This window comes from Microtus oregoni, unplaced genomic scaffold (genome assembly GCF_018167655.1).
Source record: "Microtus oregoni isolate MIOR12 unplaced genomic scaffold, Mior012 000009F_ref0000495, whole genome shotgun sequence".
Lineage (NCBI taxonomy): Eukaryota > Metazoa > Chordata > Mammalia > Rodentia > Cricetidae > Microtus > Microtus oregoni.
Window position 1 is genome coordinate 30,772,787 of NW_024543068.1, and position 19,628 is coordinate 30,792,414.

Below are 19,628 nucleotides of genomic sequence, written 5' to 3' on the forward strand. Positions count from 1 at the left end.
CAAGCTGATTTTAAAAAATATGCTTAGTTGCAAATAATAAGGTTAATGTAAATCATTTAAATTCACATAGGCGTTGCCAACTAAAATTCTCAAGGGGAAAAAAGGAAGATGATTTTATAAAATAGAAAGTTGCTCTTTTAAATACATTTCAAATTAACTGTCCTTTGAGTTATGGTTTACTATATTCCTGATTCTATAAAATATGTTAAGAACAAATATTTGAGAAAATATGTTTGGTTTTGAAATCTCTACTTTGCTGTATATAAATCCCACAATATAATGAGGTGGCATCCATAACGGCCCAATGCCATTCGTCATTCTCCACGCTAGTGATGAAAACCTGTCATAGCCAGATGAGGAAGTTACCCCCCACCCCGAGCATCTTCCAGCTCTCAAAGTACATGCAACTGGGGTCTGTTCTCCATTGTAACCAAGCTCACTGGGTCTACTCATGGAGGCAAGAGCATCCAACTTAAAGTCTTGAAGACATTTTCAAATAAATAGACCAATAAATAAAACCAGGTGCACAGAGGCACACGGGACAGTATCATTTATGCAGGTCAAATATTGAGAATCCTAGGATCCTCAGGGAAACGGTCATGCACACACACTGTGCTAACTGTGGGATGATGGTAACCAAGTCGCGTGAAAGCAAATGAGACAAAGAGTATCTCTTCATGGTTCGAGGTTGATCGTCACACTAGGGACTGACATTCCAATCACATGCGTGTCACTTTTGCCACCCATTCCGTGGGCCCAACCAGTTCACCCCAACTCACCATGGTGTCCTCCTGTAAAGATGGGAAGTGGGACTCAGGCAACACCACTCCTTTCACCTGGTCACCATCGCCCAACCTGTAGAGTCTCTTCCAGAGGTTAAATTCCTCTTCTGATAAGAACCCGTCTTTATTAATAGCTTTCACTCCTGGAAGTCGAGACAGTAAGTCAAAAGGGGGTTTAAAGTAACTGGCCAGACAAACACAACACACACAGTACCAACAGAACTCTATGTAAAAACTTACATGTAAGCAAAAAAACACCCACCCATACACATAAAATAAAAAGAAATAAAATATTTTTAAAAATTAAAATAAGTCAGAGAGCCCCTAAAAGATCATTTGGCTCAAGCTGTTAACTTTACATTTTCAGAAAACTCCGCTGTATATAACTTCCTACCAGTCTTGAGGAATAAAGCAGACAAAAGATTTTGAGTTCCTAGGTTAGTAACCTTTGAATTTTTCTCTGCCTGAGTTGGGCCACGGTTCTGCTTCAAACTCTCTTCCCCTTGCCTTTTTCTCCTTCAATCTGTTCCCTATTTAAAACTTAAGCCTAGTCCTTGGTATGAAGGTGAAGTTGCCATTCCTCCTGGGGATGTGCCCGGAAGGGCTGTACCTGCATGGGTGTACAGAGAGAGGAGGATTCCTCTCCCCTTGTCAGTCCATAGATGGTGGAAAATGCACATGGCACTCTAACTTGAGTGCTTACTCTTTAAGCTTTGTGGAGAGGACCTCTCTCCAGCTCAGTAAAATCCTTCCAGTTACTGTCATTCCAAACCGCCAGTGTCTTCCCCGTCAAGTCAGTACTGATCTTTCCCAAGAGAATACTCAAAACATCTCAGAACATACACTCAGCTTTTCAAAGTAGAAATACTCTATCAAGATTGGGGATCGGTCAGGTGGTGGCAGCACACACCTTTAATCCCAGCACTTGGGAGGCAGAAGCAGGTGGATCTCTGAGTTCAAGGCCAGCCTGGTCTACAAGAGTGAGTTCCAGGACAGCCAGGGCTGTAGTACAGAGAAACCCTGTCTTGAAAAAACAAACAACAACAACGACAGGGACTGTTCTGCTCCCTTCAGGTGGCATCCTCCAAAATGACACCGCAACAGGACAGAGGAGAGGTGCTGATGCGCGATCTTCAAGCCTTTAGAAAACAGTTAACTATCTATTGTATCTCGCTTACTAATACGATACTACAGATAGTAGGGGTTAGATACGGTTCACAAAGGAATGCCTCATGATTGTTGCCACGACAACCGGGAGCATCTACACCACCACTCAGCATGCTGTTGGCTGTGCTGGAAACAAGCATGCTAAGGGCAAGGATCCTGCCAAGAGAGTCCTGTGCAAAATGAGTACGGTAAGCACGTTAACAGTCAAGAGATGGCCTCCTGGGAAGGATGAAGGAAAGGACCAGGACAGAAACAAAGCCAGGGAAGGCACTGTAAGGAGTAACAGAAAGAAGCCTGAGCTGCTGGAGCCGGCGCCCCACAAATTCCTGACATAGGAAATGTACCAATGGGAACGGAAGACCTGGAGGGTAAACTAAGAACAGAGGGAGGAGGGTGAAGAACGCGTAGTGTGCAGAAGTTTACGTACCAGTCCTCGAGGAGGCGGGCTTCCGCCGCACGTCCCGAGCCTTCTCGGGCTCAAAGGCACCATGTGTGATGAACATCTTGTGCAGCTCGGGATTGACATTCTCAGGAACCATTCGCGGACTTCCTTGGTAAAAATGAAGCACTTGTCTGTCACCTGACATGGCTTTGTAAATGCTTCTTTTGTTGGACTGGCTCTGATTATATGTCTGCAAAGCAAATACACAGTAGAACTTTCCATTGTTTTATAATAATCATTTAGCTATATGAGCCATGACTATGTTTGAGATTAAACATAAAATTAAACTTTGATTCACTTAAGTACTAGAGAATAGAATTCATATGGTCTTAAGCATGAAAACAGATCAGTAAACTGTTAGGTACTTGAGAAAAATCATCTTACAATCTATTATTAGATAAGCTTAACAACTATTGGCAAAAAGGAAATATATATGCATGTACGTGAGAATTTCATGGACCTATTTACCTGGCTTTCTGCTGATATGGCTGACATTTGGACCTACGTGTATGGTTATACCCAGTGCAAGGGAGAGGAAATGCCTTGTGCTCGCCCATCTCCACTTCGCTCCCAGGCATGGGCCGGGACAGATAATACAGCTGGTGTGGGACACCTGAGCGCTGTGCAGCCCAAGGAAGTGCCCCTTGAGTGTGAGTCATGACTGCTACCTCACCGCTAGGAAAACACGCAGAGCTCTGTGTTTGAGGCCAGCATGGTCTGCAAAGTCACTTCTAGGACAGCCAGAGCTGTTATACAGAGAAACCCTGCCTCAAAATAACGGAAGGAAGGAAGGAAGGAAGGAAGGAAGGAAGGAAGGAAGGGAGGAGTGGTGTAGGAAACCAGTAATATGAAGTAGTAGATAGGAGATGTTGAAATGAAGGTGTCTTTGAGCTACACTAAAAAACAAAATGGATTTCTTCAAATGAGTAAAAATTAGGAAAGTGAATTCTGCTTAAAAAAAAAAAAACTCTTACAATCAGGCAAAAACATTAAGAATCTAATAAAACTAGGAAGAAATAAGCCACAGTTACCTACAGTGCTGGAATCTGGAATGCTAAAGGACTCCTAAAAGACAATGGCAGTTGTCTTTGTGTCACTTCTCAAATGTCCACGTCAGTGAAGCTCACACAATCCACTTACGCGCTCTTCCCGCCCCTCCGCGAGGATAACCACGATCCTTCCTTGCCGCCTGCGGCCAGTTCTGCCCATGCGCTGTATGAGGCGGATCGGGCTCTTCTGGGCATCAAAGCATATGATAAGATCGACTTCCCCTATATCCAAGCCTTCTTCCCCAACACAGGTGGAAACCAGCGTGTTGTACCCGCCGTCACGGAACCGTCTCACCACCTCAAACACAAGCAACTCAAAAGTCACGGCATGGACTATCACAGAGTCACAGACTTTGCCTATATTCTTGCTCATCTTGAAAGGGTAAAATTAGATTTTAAAGCATTAAGGATACAGATAAATGGGAGTGGGGAGGGGGAGTCGTAAAATGACAAAATAAGCCAAAAGACGACATGCGCACTGATGAAATGGAAAAAACAGTCTTAATTCTTTTATTTTATTACTGTTACTGCCAGGCGCTGATGGCGCACGCCTTTAATCCCAGCACTCAGGAGGCAGAGGCTGGCGGATCTCTGTGAGTTCGAGGCCAGCCTGGTCTATAAGAGCTAGTTCCAGGACAGGCTCCAAAGTTACAGAGAAACCCTGTCTTGAAAAACCAACCAAAAAAAAAAAATTAATAAGGGCTGGAGAAATGGTCCAGCAATGAAAAGCACCTGCAGAAGACCCAGGTTTGGTTTCCAGCACCCACATCAAGCTGGCTCACAGCCACTTCCAACTCCAAGGCATCTGATACTGACTTTTGCCCTCTACTTTGATCATATGCACAACCCCCTGATACCTCCATACACTTCAAAATAAAAAAAAAAAAAAACCTAAAAATAATATTCTATTACTCCTAGAACTCTACCACCCCAGGAGCAAACACGGGCCACATGCTAGAGATACAAGAATAGACTCATTCAACGTTAGCCGGGTGTAAGGGATACATCTGAAGTCCTAACACTTGGGGGTAGAGACAGGAACATCAGCAGGCCATGAACTCCTATGTAAAAACATGAACTCCTATGTAAAAACACCAAAAATAATTAAATGAATGAATAAACATTTCAAAACTATATAAAATTCATTACCTGATCTTTAAAAACATGCTTATTTTTATTTGCATATTAATTATAAAGTAATCTCTTTTGTTGTTGCTGGGGTTTTTGTCTTTGTTTTGCGTTGTTTTGTTTTGTTTTTGAGACAATCTTGCTATGTAGCTCTGGCTGGCCTGGAACACACTATGTAAACCAGGCTAGCCCTGAACTCAGAGAACGCCTGTCTTTGCCTCCTCTGTGTTGTGATTAAAGACATGCACCACCAGGACCCGCTTATAAAATTATCTTCAAGTAACTGATTATAAGATGGGTTCTAACACAGCTAATCCATTCTAATTTCGTTTTATTACCTACAAACTTCATAATTAATTACCTGTAGTTGCTCCTTCTGGGTAAAGCCTTTCGTGTTTTTCCCCGAAGCGTGGCCGACAAACGTCATCACTCTGATGAGCGGCTGGTGCCGGGAAAGCATTTCCGCAATTTCCTCCACACTGTCTCGGAACGAGGAGAAGATCATAACTCGGGTCTCGGGGCCCTTTGTTTCAGCGGTGTTTTTAGCTGTGCAACAGAAAATACACAGTATTTAAAGCTAAGAAAACACTTCAGTGTGGATCTCCTAGCGTGTACAGGGCCTTGTGTTCAACCCCCAGGACCACAGCCAAACAAAACAAAACAGCATTGGAGAGGAACCTCTAGCAAGCAAAAACGTCATTTCAAAAGTATTTAGGACATTTTGGACTCCCTATTTCTCATTAGTTATCATAAAATAATGATCAAGAAATCAACTGCATACCTGGGCCAATACCTGACTAGTCTGTCAATTCCAGAACATGCACGCGACCTCCCTTTACAAAGCCCGCAGACAGAAGCACTGGAGAGCTCTAGCAGACTGCATCAACCTTCCCCATCTTCACTACAGGCCCTGGTGAATGCGGCCAGGATGCTCCAAACCTGCTAGCCCTCCAGCTTCACCAGGGATGACCATATGCTGCAGCTGATGTTCATTTGGGCACCACCGCAGTGTCTCAGTGCTTGGGAGGGTGGAATGAACTAGGAAGAGCGACACTTCCTGGCCATGCCACTTGCTCTCCTGGTGTCTCCCAGTGACCCAGAACCACAGCAGTTAATAAACCTACCCAGGCTGCTTGATTCTCGATTTCCCTTATGCTGTCCCCAAACTTTTCATGTAAAACATTTTTTAAATTCCATCATTCCTTTACATCCTAACCATCCATACTTTCTCGGAAATTCTAAATATCTTTATCCAGATTAATTAGAACCCTCCTCCCTAAAGTTTTAATTTTTTTTTTAATAACTACTTTGCCCTGAAACTGTTACTCACCATTCCATGACCTGAAGTGTTCAATTATAACTTCTTCCAGTCTCTTTAACTTTGGATGACTATAGAAAAATGTTTTCTCTTTATTTCCTGAAAAGGGACAAAAATCAAACAAACCAACAAACAAAAACAAACCCAACATTTTTTCATATTCTTTTCTATACCAGTTATGATCTTTTTTTTAAAAAATATTTATTTATTTATTATGTATACAATATTCTGCCTGAAGGTCAGAAGAGGACACCAGACCCCATTACAGATGGTTGTGAGCCACCATGTGGTCGCTGGGACTTGAACTCAGGACCTTTGGAAGAACAGGCAATGCTCTTAACCTCTGAGCCATCTCTCCAGCCCCACCAGTTATGATCTTTAACCCCTGGAGTTCTGCCTGCTTCTGTTCTGGAGTACTGGGAACAAAAGTGTACGCCACCATGAACAACTCACAGTAATTATCTTATTATGGAATAACATCTTTTTGAAAACACACATTAGGGCTGGTGAGGTGGCTCAGCAGGTAAGAGAACATACTGCTCTTGCAGGCCTAAGATTAGTTCCCAGCACCCACATCACCTGTAACTCCAGCTTTAGGGGGGTCCTACATCTCTGGCCTCCACAGGTATAGGCACATGCGCGCACACACACAATTAAAAGTAATAAAAAATAAATCTAAAACAAAGACAAAAACACATTAAAACTTGAAATTTTCAAACCAGGCAGTGGTGGCACATACCTTCAATCCCAGTACTCAGGAAGCAGAGGCAGGCGGATCTTCTGTGAATTTGAGGCCAGCCTGGTCTACAGAGCTAGTTCCAGGACAGCCAAGCCTACACAGAGAAACCCGGACTTGAAAAGCAAAACTAAATAAATAAATGAGGGTGTGGTGGTACGCAGTTGTAATCTCAGCACTTGGAAGGTAACAGGAGAATTAGGACTTTGAGATTAGCCTCAGCGAACCGTGCCTCAAAAGAGGCCCCAAACACAATCCTCATTTTTTGCCTGTAAAATATGAGTGCCCTCTTGATAGCACGCAAGTGTAAACAACAACTGCAATTCTCACGAAAACTTCACTCTGAGAGAGAATTCAAATGGACTCAGCAAAGTAAAAGGGGAAAAATATTTTAGTTAAACCATATTTCAATATTAAGTAGTTCTGAGAATTTTCATAACCAGTAACTACTACTGATATTTGTTATCTACTTAGTGTATTAGTCTTATACAAACTTATATTCATCAATCTTAATATCCTAACCTCCTTAACAGAAGCGCTGCTGCACAAGAAGGAAGCATAGATGAGTGTACATAGGGAAGTTTCAACACTAATCTGAACTGAGAACAAACACAAACAGTACTTATCTTTTTCTGAAGGGGTCTTGCTATGCTGACTAGGCTGGCCTAAAATCTTGGGCTGCCATGAGCCTACTGTGATCCTACCTTGGCCTCCCAAGCAGCCATCACCGTACTCAGTCAAATACCAACTTCCCAGAGAAGCACCGCACCTTTCTGGAAGGCCAGAGCATTGCCGGCTGCAGGATCTTGCATGTGGGCAAACATACTCTCCAGGCGACTGTAGAGCTGCATGAAGTCCTCGTTGCGGCCGAGCTCATTTTTCGCCCGTGTCATTCCTTTAGAAAGCAGGAGAAAGTTTAGCAAATAAACAAGAGCCAAGGTGTCGACATTTATTGCTCATTAAAAAGAAATTAAATTTTAACTATGAAGAAAAAAATTACCAAATTTTAACATGAAAGTCAATAATTTGCTCTAGTTCAACAGTTTTGTTTGTTTGAGACGGTTTCTCTGTATAGCCCTGGCTATCCTGGACCAGGTCAGGATATCCACCTGCCTCTGTCTCTCAAGTGCTGGGATTAAAAGTATGTGTCACCACTGCCTGGCCTAGTTCCACATTTATAATGCATGATTTTCTAGCAAGCTGGCAAAAAAAAAATGAAATATGAACTTCATTACATTAGTCCATTGTGCTATGGGATAATGTTCTTGTACACTGTAAAGATTCGTCACTCGTATAAGTTTAATAAACGCTGATAGTATAGGCGGGCCAATGAGACTAGGACAACTCTGGGAAGAGGAAAGGTTCAGTCTGGAGCCACCAGAATGACGCAAAGGAAGCAAAATGAGAATGCCTTACTGAGAAAAGGTACCAAGCCACATGGCTAAACATAGACAAGAATTATGGGTTAATTTAAGCTGTAAGCCTGAGCTAATAGGCCAAAGAGTTTAATATAAGCCTCTGTGTGTTTCTTTGGGACTGAATGGCTGTGGGACCGGGTGAGACAGACTACACCATTGCTTTTAAAAACAAAGTATTTAAAGTTAGCTCTAGTTACATAGTGATATAATGATTCCTAAGAACACTCTGGTATACCCAGAGTGAGAGCATTGCTCAGCCTTCATCAGAGAAGCTTCCTCTTGCAGTAGATGTGAACTAACACTGAGACCCACAGCTGGACAACATGAGGAGAATCAAAGGCCTTGGAATAGTCAGTCCTAAATGAAATGTTGTCATCAAAACCCTCCCCTGAGGGAGGAAGTGGACACAAGCTCCCAACCCCTAGCCTAGAGGCAACCTCTAACCGACAACAGCTTGCAAAGCAAAAATTAACTTTCTCCAGTGGAGTCTCACTGCGTATACAAACCTCACTTGCAACACCCCATGCCTACCAATAGATGACCATCACAAAAATGAACTTAAAAGTATTTTTGGAGATTTTTGTCTCAAATTGTTTTGTCGGGGTATTTTTTGTCTTACTGGTCTTTTGCTTGTTTATAGCTTCTAATTTTGTATTTTTATGAGTTTGGTTTTGGTTTTGTGTGTATATGTGTTTCTCATTCTTTTTGGTTTTTTTTTAAATTTAACTTTTATTATTATTATTTTGCCTGTTTGTTTTCTAAAGAGAAAGAACGAGTGGGGTTGGATCAGTGAGTAAAATATGGGAGAAGATGAAGGAGAGGAAACAGTGATCAGAATATATTATATGAAAAAAAGTTATTTTCAGTAAAAAAAAAAAAAAGGTTAACTCAAGTTTAAGTTGAGTCAAACTGCTCACCACCTAGAACCAGAGTAACACATTTCACTGTTTCTTTAAAATATTTTCTTTTAACTTACCTTTGGTTCCATCCATGATTCCAGAAAGGAAGAAATATAAGGATCGCATTCCCATTTGCTGCAGTAACTCATACCCATGATACAAACTGATACAGGTGGCAAACTCTCCCTCAATTACGCCTTGAATTCCCTAGAAGAAACATGACAAATTTAACCAGAGAAGAAAATGAAGGTACACCCTCCATGCCGTTGTTACTGTCTCACAGGTTCAAAGGACAAGAGTAACCAGCCCTTTACACTGGTTATAACTCGATGGTTCTGCTGAGGGTCATGTTTCAGGATGGGGCTGTGGAAGTAAGCTTGTCCCTTAAAAAAAGAAAATCAGTATTATCACTTATCTTCATAGATAAATTAGTTGCAATATATAGGTTCACGTGTTCTTTCAAAGCCATCAATAATTAGCTATCACAGGTCAAGCACCAAGCAAATATATACGAGATATGATGGAAATGGAGAACAACTGAATAGACTAAGCTTCATGAAAGACAAATATTTTGTTTGGTTAATCTGTGTGTGTGTGTGTGTGTGTGTGTGTGTGTGTGTGTGTGTGTACATCCACGTGTGCACATGAGTGTATCACAGGCTCATGCTATGTGGACTCAAGCTGGCCTGGAATTCAGTATATAGGCCAATCTGGCTTCAAACTCAAGGCAATCCTCCTGCCTTTGTCTACGAAGTACTGGGATTGCAGATATGTGCCACCCAATTAGGACAGATATTTGGAGTGTTTAATGCCAAGAAAACATGTCATCACGGTCACACTGGATGTCAGGCAGTGCTCTAAGTCTACCCCTGTACAAACTTGTTTAATCTTAGCACCGCAGTGACAGGTCCTGCTATGGCCACTGTACAGAAATGAAGAGGGACATCTGTAGGGGCGACTTACTTTCCTATAGCTGACCAAGACATTATTTCTTCCTTCCTCTTTCCCACCCTTCTTCCCTTTCTTCCTTCCAGTTACCTACTTTGTTTGAGCCAGGGCTCCCCAGCTGTAGCCTAGGCTGTCTCAGAACTCTGAGCAACCCCGCGATGAATCTTCCTGCCTCAACCTCCCCAGCGATGAAATGATGAGCGCCAGTTACCACATCCAACTCAATTGCCTCGCTTCTTGCCATAACATTACAAACTGGTCCCATGTGGTCACATTTACATTAATGTCCTCCAACCCTTCTCGGCCGCATTAGTTTCTGTCCTCTTTCAATTGCCTGTTTGTATGGTGAACGTCTCTTCTGACTTTAGACATGGTCTGATAGAAATTTTCCTACCCATCCATTATTTTCCTAGTAAGATTAAACAAGAAGCATGTGGGCCAGCAGCATTATGGCCCGGAAGCCAAGGGCGCTTGCCATGAAGACTAACGCCTGAGTTCAAACCCTAAGCCTACACAGTAGAAGAGAACTTACTCCCACACGTTGTCTCCACACGCCCTGACATACCCGTGCGCATACACACACACAGGTACAGATACACACACAAAATCAATTAATAAACAAATATATAAGCAAACAATAAATAAGTGTAATTTCCTTTCCTTTTTTTTTTTTCAAAGAAGCTTGTTAGAATGCTTCCCATGACTTCTGGTATCAAGAATTGGACTAGCCAGGCGGTGGAGGCGCACGCCTTTAATCCCAGCACTTTGAGGCAGATGCAGGTGGATCTCTGTGAGTTCAAGACCAGCCTGGTCTACAAGAGCTAATTCCAGGACAGGGTCCAAAGCAACAGAGAAACCAAACCCTGTCTTGAAAAAAAACAAATAAATTAATAATAAATAAAAGAATTGAACTAAATTTCAAGGCAGTAGTGGCGTACACCTTTAATCCCAGCACCTAGGATGCTGAGGCAGGAGGATCTCTGTGAGACTGAGGCCAGCCTGGTCTACAGAGCTAATTCTAAACAAGGAAACTCTGTCTTGAAAACAAACAAACAAACCAACAACACGAAAAGAATTGAACTAAATGTTGTGGCCTAAAGTTTTAATGAAAAATAAACTAGAAGACTACTTGTGGCACACAAGGAGGCCAGACGACAGCCCTGCTTCCATCACACGGGTCTCCACAACTGAACTGGGGTCTCAGGCTTGGTGGCAAGTGCTGAAATCTCGGTGGAGACCTCCAATTGTTGCGCACCGCGCCCCTGTGTCTGCGCTAGAACTCAGTTCGCGAGCTTCGGGCAAGGGGGCTGGAGGTTAAAATACACAGACACACACAGACAGAGAGACAGCGACATGGGTCATCCTTGAATTCCCCGAGAATGCCCCCTTTATTGTGTTCAGGCGCAGATTATATAGAGATAGCCATGCCCCAGCCAAACCCACCAGAAACCACTCTCCTGCCATCAGGAACTCCTGAAGGTCTCGTGCTCAGAGCAGCTGTAGGCACTCAGATCAGGGGATTACAAGAAATTCAGGATCTGGGGTCTCACTGCTCCCAACAGGCAAGTGCCGCTAACAGCTGCTGAGTCATCTCCTTGCCTCTGCTCCTTTTTTTTTTTTTAAAGCTGTTCTTGATCTCAGCAATTCTCTCACCTCAGCTTCCCAAGTATAAGAATTACAAACATGAACTTTATACTTGCAATAAATGGCATGCAAATTCTTATTGAACTAATTACTATAAACCTAAGAATTTATCACTTTCATTTATCAGGCACTCAGTAAAGATCTAATCAGTCACAAAATTTATTTTAAAATACATACCACAATATTTGGGGATGGGTTCTTCCTAAATTGATCTCTTGCGAGAATTATTTGGTATTTTGTTAGATTGGGAATATCTCTTTTCATCAAAACATTTCTCTGAATCAAACAACTGGCAAATGTTTCCAAAATCTGCAAATTTAAAAGAAAGTTTGTTCAAGCTGACTTTTAAAGCCTTTTTCAAATGCAATGACTTTGTCATATATTAAAAGTTTTTTATTTAATATACCAAGAAATTAACTTTTAAATAAGCACACAAGATGTCAAAATTCCCCAGCACTGCCATTTATATCAAGGCACCATCCACCTAAGAGTTAGCAGAAGCATATCTTCAAATGTATTCAACTATAATTTCACACTATATTCATTTCTTTTCATTTCCCTTTCAGCACTTGGAGTTGAATCCAAAGTCTTGCACAAGCCAGACAGGCAAGTGCTCTACCACCGAACAACACCCCCAACCCTATATCTTTGTTTCCTTCCTTCCTCCCCTCCCTCCCTCTTGGACAAAATTTTCACTGCATAGCCTTGGCTGGCTACAAACATGTTAGAATAAGTTGGCCTCAGACTCACAGAGGTCTGCCTGCTTTTGCCTCCTGAATGCTGGGACTAAGGTTGCGTGCAACCATGCCTGGCCGAATAGCTTATTTCTAAATCAGGGCTAACCCAAATTTGAGGAAAGGGAAACTTTACCCCAAAGTGGGAAAACACGGAAACCATCTTAATCCATGAGGATGAAAGTTTGAAAACATAGTTCTCTCCTGTGAGACTGATTATGAAGACAGACAGAACTGCCTCAGGTCAAACTCTAGCAGTCTCTCAGTGGCTACAATACTGGTATGCAGAACGGGGCCAGACAATTCCTCTTAGTGAGGTGGCTCATGTGTCCACTGCAGGATGCTAGTCACTTCCTGGTCCCTATACACTCGGAGCAGCACTCGATACTCTTTCTCCTCTGTTCCCCTCCCAGTTAAAACAACGATGTGTCAAGATATTGCCAGATAGGGGGCTGGAGAGATGGCTCAGAGGTTAAGAGCACAGATTGCTCTTTCGGAGGTCCTGAGTTCAATTCCCAGCAACCACATGGTGGCTCACAACTATCTGTAATGAGATCTGATGCCCTCTTCTGGCCTGCAGGCATGGAGGCTGAACACTTTGTACATAATAAATAAATAAACCTTAAAAAAAAAAAAAAGATATTGCCAGACAACATCTGGTGAGGAAAATCACTTCCATTTGAGAACCATATTATAAGAATATTATAAACGAACTTATGCCAGCACCCATAGGCAGAAGCAGGCAGATCTCAGTGAGTTCCAGGCAAGCCTGGCCTACACATCAAATTCTAGGACAGTTAGGGCTACATGAAGAGACCTTGTCTCAAATACAAAAAGAAACGTCTGGCTGAATAGTGGATAAGTTCATTTTGTGAAACTCAGAGCCACAGTTTGCGGGCAATGCTCTTATATACACAGACAAACATGTGCATTATATATTGTGTGCTTATATACACCAATGCATGTGTGCATTTCATACTGTGTGTTTATATACACCAATGCATGTGTGCGTTTTATATTGCGTGCTTATATACACCAATGCGTACTGAAGTTCAAAGGATCACTCAAAAAAATATATAATCAAGCCGGGTGTAGTGGCACACCTTTAATCCCAGCACCATTAGTCCTAGCAGAGGCAGGCAGATCTGAGTTCAAAACCAGCCTGGACTACAGACCACGTTCCAGGACACTGAAGGCTACATAGTAAAACTCTTGTCTTGAAAAATCAGTATATAAATATTCATCTCACTAGGCCCCAACCCTAGACAAAGAACTCCAGGCAACTAAGGAATGCTGAGAGCAGCAGAAATAATCTTCACCAGGGAAGAGCACAGGAGCTGGTTATCCAACACCAGATGGCCAGCCCTGAAGACACACACACATAAGTAACACTATACAGATGGAGCAAGATGTATTTATGTATTTATCTCCTCTCTCTCTCTCTACCACATTCTTTGTAGAGGACAAAAAGGTCCTTGTCACATAGATAAACACTAGAGAAGCCAGGAGAAGTTAAACACACAGCTGATCCCTCCAAAGGGAGAAGACACCTGGCTGTCCTCCAGAAAAGCTGGGAAAAGCCTGATCCTTTGCTGTCTGATGAGCCCGTATCTCCCAGAATTTATGTTTTACTTTCCTCGGACCTTTCCCCCCTAAAACCTTGAGCATTACTTGTAGTCCATAAAACTCATCCTCGCGAGAGATGTCATTTGTACTTTATAACAGCCTAAGTGACTTGTATGTCGTCTTGGGGCCAGGCCTGACTGACCCCCACAGGGAAAACGGTAAATCAGTCACTCTCCCTAGAGCAGTGGTTCTCAACCTTTCTAATGCTGCAACCTTCAACACCGTTCTATCCTGTTGCTACTTTGTAACTGTAATGTTGCTACTCTTATGAACTGGAAGGTATATAATCTGATCTGAAACCTCAAGGGGTCAAACCTACAGGCTGAGAATCGATGCCATGGACCCTTATCTTGAGCACTGCTTCTCTGTCAACAAGAACCCATCTTACAGATGCAGCCATATGGACTTTGCAAAGAGCTTCAATGCAAACATGCCTTAAGCGTTGCTGTACTCATGGGACTGCGTTAATTGTTACCTGGAAACTTTATTCCAAGACTGTGCTGTGCTTAAACATGGCAAAAGTAAACGAGCTGATGTCAGACTCTAGAAGTCTTAGCCTAGAACCAGTTAACCTAAAATCAGGCTGAACCGTGTTTCATTCTTTCATCATCTGGATCATTACCCTGTAGACTATACAGCCTGCAGGGACTTCCCACAATTCCTGTAATCTTAATTTTTTTTTTCTTTTTTTAAGATTTTTAAGACAGGATTCCTCTGTAGTTTTTGGTGCCTGTCCTGGAAGTAGCTCTTGTAGATCAGGCTGGCCTCGAACTCACAGAGATCCACCTGCCTCTGCCTCCCGAGTGCTGGGATTAAAGGCATGCAGCAACACCACCTGGCAATTCCTGTAATCTTCATATTCAAGAGGATGAGGCAAGAGGTTCACAAGTCCAGCCTTGATGGAGGAAGGTCATTGGCTAATAAAGGCACTGCCCTGGCCCATTTTATTGGTTAGAGGATAGGTGGGAGGAGAAAACAGGACAGAACGCTGGGAGGAAGAGGAAGTGAGGTCAGAGACGCGAGCAGACGCCTGAGAGAGACGCCATGCCCCGCTCCCCGGCAGACATGAAGCTCCGACCCAGGATGGACATAGGCTAGAATCTCCCCGGTAAGCGCACCTTGGGGTGCTACACACAGATGATTAGAAGTGGGCTAAATTAATATGTGAGAATTAGCCTAGAAGAGAATGGGCCAAGCAGTGATTAAATGAATACAATTTCCGTGTAATTATTTCGGGCATAAGCTAGCCAAGCAGGCGGCTGGGGTGTTGGGGACGCAGCCCCGCCGCCGCCCCTATTACTACACAGCCTAGGCTACATAGTCAGACTCTGTCTCACTAAAGAGGGGGAAAAAGTCCCAGAGTCATTTAAATACATGTTCATTAGGCAAACAGTGTCACCCAGCACCACCACATCCAGCTTAAGGCCATTAATCTGTTTTACAAATGGTCCATTTTGCAAATTAAAAAATGGTTTAGTGCATATAAAAATAGGGCTGATTGACCCCAACTTTCAATTTCAGAAATGTTTTTCAACTTCATAATTATACGAAATGAAATACTGTATATACACCCTGCTATATTCTAACTGAAATAATTACATCCCCGGATCATTTATCAGAAGTCCAAACTGAAGAAAACGGCTTACCCGGATGTACGTCCTTTGGATGGCTCCAAGTTCTTCCCCCAGGGGAACAACGAGCTTCTCTACTCGCCTTTCATGAGAGTAAGGCAAAATATCCGGAGAGTCTTCGGAACGAAGCTCCACCTTCCCGATCAGGAGGTTGGTAATCACCTGTTGCACGGCCTATGTGGAATTAGAAGTATGGGTGTAATTTAGATAGCACACTGAGTTTTAAATCTGAAGCTAGCCTGCTCAGAAGACCCTGCATCAAAAACATAATGATACAATGATAAATATAATACATAGCTGATGTAATACCTTTCTGGGGTAAATTTCCCCCACTTACAGGGGAACTTAAAACCACTGTATCAGAAGACCATAGCACTGACGCTGTGATCAGCAGTTAATGAGAAAGACAAAATCCTGGCCCCGGGGGATGCAACTGTGTGCTTGACAGCATCTCAAGGCTAAGGTCCGCCTGGCCTTTGTAATAACCTTCGCAAGCCACAAAGTGAGACTCTGTCTCACAAACATAAAACAAAATGGAAGGAATTCTGACTTAGTTTAACTCAAAAAATACTCTGGGGCAAGAACCACAGCTTAGGGTCTGGAGAGATAGCTCAGAGGTTAAGAGTTTTGTCTGTTCTTCCAAAGGACCCAGGTTCAGTTCCCAGCACTAACAGGACAGCTCACAACTGTCTATAGTGATGACAGTTCCGGGGGACAGGCATAAAAGGAGACAAAGCATTCACACACATAAAATGATAAAATAATTTTGCAAAGCAAGAACCACATCTCCATCACCTTTGTACCTACGTCCTGGCATAGTGCCAAATACACCCGCTCTACTTACTGTGAGGTCCATGGATCAATGCACTACAGTCTGCAACCATTTAATAAAACCAAGGCTTTCATTTATTATTCTTCATTTATTTGAGTCAGGTGTGTAGCTCTGGCTGGCCTGGAACTTAATACATAGACCAGATTTGCCTCAGACTCATGGAGATCTGCCTGCTTCTACTTCCTCAGTGCTGGAACTAAAGGCATGTACAAAACCCAGCAATATTTATATTTCATTCATTCAAGAATTTTCTTGTTTTTGTCCCATAATCAATCAATCAATCAATCAATCAATCTCTTTCTCATTTTTTGAGACAGTCTCATTGTAGCTCGGATTAGCCTGGATCTCACTATAAAACCGAGGGTGGCCTCAATAACTAGAGGCACTATTCCTGTGGTAACCCTGTAAGTGCTGGGATCACGACTGTGAGCTACCTACCATTCCACATCAACAGACAGCTGAGTAAACTCCAGAGGAGGTATTCAGTTAGTGATCAACTATGGTGACAATAGGCCTAGGCACTGCAGGCACATATTTTATAGTTTATAGTTTAGTGGGGGCAGAAAGATAAAACAAAACAAAAACAAAAAAAAACAGGCCAATTACAATGAATCTGAAGCTGGAAAGCTGATACAGTGGCTAAGAGCGCTTGCTATAAAAGCCCAAGGACCTCCATCTGGGCCCCAGTATCTTATTAAAAATACAGGCTGGGTGTGACTATATGTACATTATTACAACCCACTACCATGGGGGCGGAGGGAGAGCAGAGGAGCCCTGGGGCCGCAGAGCCACTATACCCCAGCAGGTTCAGTGACAAGTACTGATTCAAGGAATAAGGAGGGAGGTAGTAGAGGGAGATGCTTGCCATCCTCCCCTGGGTTCCATGTTTGAGCACAAGAAGAAATACACACATATGGACATGCATGCACATGTACATATGAATACACACACACACACACACACACACAAAATAAAAAGAAAACTAACATAAGGAAAGCTGACTTTTGATAATTTAGTTGGAATAGATCCTTTTTAAGGAGATATATAAGCAGTGATTTAATATCGGACAGAAAAATTAAGCATGCTTAAATGAAAAAATAAGAGGAAAAGAAGAGACGAGAGAAGTTTCTACCTATCTTGAAGACTATGTATAAAGTATGGAATTTTCAAAGAATAAGCACAAGAAGATTTGGACAGAGAAAAAAAAGAGCCCTGCAGCTTAGAAGAGGCAAAATAATCTTAGGAAGCATCAACGGATGTTGTGTAAAATGCCAAGATAATTGGAAAATAAAATTTAAAAAAGAAACCTAGCTTGGCAAGGCATGGGCCTACAATACTCAGGAGGCTAAAACAAGGATGGGACATGCTTGGCTACTTATTAGCAAGAGCATGACTCAATATAGATAAAAATAGGAACACAGTGGGACAGGAAAGCATTGACAAAGTATGCTTATGGCTCTGGGTTCAAGGTCCACCCCACCTGTCACAGCTCAGACTCAAGCTGGCAGTGGCTACGAAGCTAGAGGCTGAGGCAGAACAATCCCTTGAGCAAGAAGCTGAAGGCTTGCCTGGCAGCGTGGCCAGAAGCTGTCTTACAAAGAAGGAAATAAAAGAAAGGCAAGGGACAGATGCTACTGATATAAAGAAACTTCTACAGCTGCAGAAATGCCACAGTCCTCACATCAAACCAGGTCAACACTACATTGGAAAACTGATCTGGCCCCATATAAAAATCTGCATTTTCTTACATGTAACAACAGAAACTCTTGGTACTCACCTTGATATCACTGCCTGGTGTGGCACTAAGAGCCAAGATTCGGAAGTGAGTTGTGTATTTGACCAGTTCCCTTACAACCTTAAAAAACAAAAAAAAATTCTTTAATATCATCTGCTCAAAGTGAAAATAACAATGGTTCAGTTAAGCAAGGTCTTTATGATCTATTATGGTTATTCCTCCACTGATATTCTGGTGCATGGAGCTACCATTAGTCATTTCAACCCACCAACAACTGATTAGGTTTAATGGTTTACTAGCTGTACTTTTGGTCTGTAATGTTTGTGGTCACCAACACATAATGAATAAATCGTTTTAAAAAAGATGCTAGACATCACATATAAAGGTGTAACATTATACACAAGGCAGACATCAGTAGAATTATTCTGATTAAGAACTAAGAAGCAGCTGGGCAGTGGTGGTGCACGCCTTTAATCCCAGCACTTGGGAATCAGAGGCAGGCGGAAGTCAGTGAGTTCAGGGCCAGCCTGTCTACAAAGTGAGTTCTGGGATAGCCAGGGCTGTTACACAGAGAAATCCTGTCTAATAAACAAAACAAAACAAAAACAAAAACAAACAAAGCCAAGAACCAATGAAACTGGACAGGGTGGGACACACCTATAATCACAGAACTCAGGAGGCTGAGACAGGAGAACTGCCAAAACTCACGATTAGCATGGGCTACTTGAATGAGTTCTAGGCCAGCCTGCACTACAAATGGAGGTCCAGAAAACGGAGGGAAAACCAGCACTGATAAAAGGCCTGGGGATGGAACTTAGAGGAGGAGTGCTTGCCTAGCATGCACAAGGGAGGCTCTAAAGCTCATCCCCAGCAGGGCAGAAACAAAGACTTTATGGAAGATAAAAATCTCCTCAATTACTGATTCTATCTTACTGTTTATCTCAGTTTGGTTTTTGTTGCTGTGATGAAATATTGATTAATAGCAACTTTAGGGCGCAAAAGGGTTCATCTTTACAAGCTTCCATTGATGGTTGGAATGAAGGAGGTCCATTTCATTACAGATGAAATAACAGCAGTCGGGGGCAGAAACTGAAGCAGACACTGTGGAGGAATGCAGCTCAGGAGCCTGCGGGGTTTGCTTTCCCATACAACTTAGAACCACCTGCCAGGGGTGGCAGCACTCTGGGGGGCCTAGTCACCCCACAATAACCATCAATCAAGAAAACGACCCACAGACATGTCCATAGGCCCATCTGATGGAGGCAATTCCTCAATCGAAGGTCCCTTTCCAGGTGACTTTACTATGTGTCAACCTGGCAAAAACTAGCCAGCAGGGTGCTAGAAGGGATGCTGAAGGATTAAAAGCAACAGCGTGGCCACTGCAAGGGAGATGTAAACATACCATTCTTTGGGTCGGTGCTTTAAAAAAAATCCTTCCTAGGCGGGCGGTGAATCCCAACACTCGGGAGGCAGAGGCAGGCGGATCTCTGTGAGTTTGAGGCCAGCCTGTTCTACAGAGCTGTTCCACAGAGAAACTCT

At 42.7% G+C, this 19,628-nt stretch overlaps 1 protein-coding gene across 2 annotated transcripts in view; it reads right to left on the reverse strand.

Moving 5' to 3' along the window:
* Fancm (FA complementation group M) overlaps nt 1-19,628 on the reverse strand; it is a 44,020-nt gene that overhangs the window by 22,423 nt on the left and 1,969 nt on the right. For both annotated transcript variants that reach the window (XM_041658782.1, XM_041658781.1), the window contains exons 3-12: nt 18,132-18,209; nt 15,538-15,696; nt 11,709-11,840; nt 9,017-9,146; nt 7,392-7,517; nt 5,899-5,985; nt 4,930-5,114; nt 3,532-3,738; nt 2,377-2,581; nt 780-925 (exon numbers count right to left, since the gene is read on the reverse strand). In XM_041658782.1, coding sequence (XP_041514716.1) covers nt 780-925; nt 2,377-2,581; nt 3,532-3,738; nt 4,930-5,114; nt 5,899-5,985; nt 7,392-7,517; nt 9,017-9,146; nt 11,709-11,840; nt 15,538-15,696; nt 18,132-18,209 — 1,455 coding nt within the window. The remainder of the gene's footprint in view (nt 1-779; nt 926-2,376; nt 2,582-3,531; nt 3,739-4,929; nt 5,115-5,898; nt 5,986-7,391; nt 7,518-9,016; nt 9,147-11,708; nt 11,841-15,537; nt 15,697-18,131; nt 18,210-19,628) is intronic.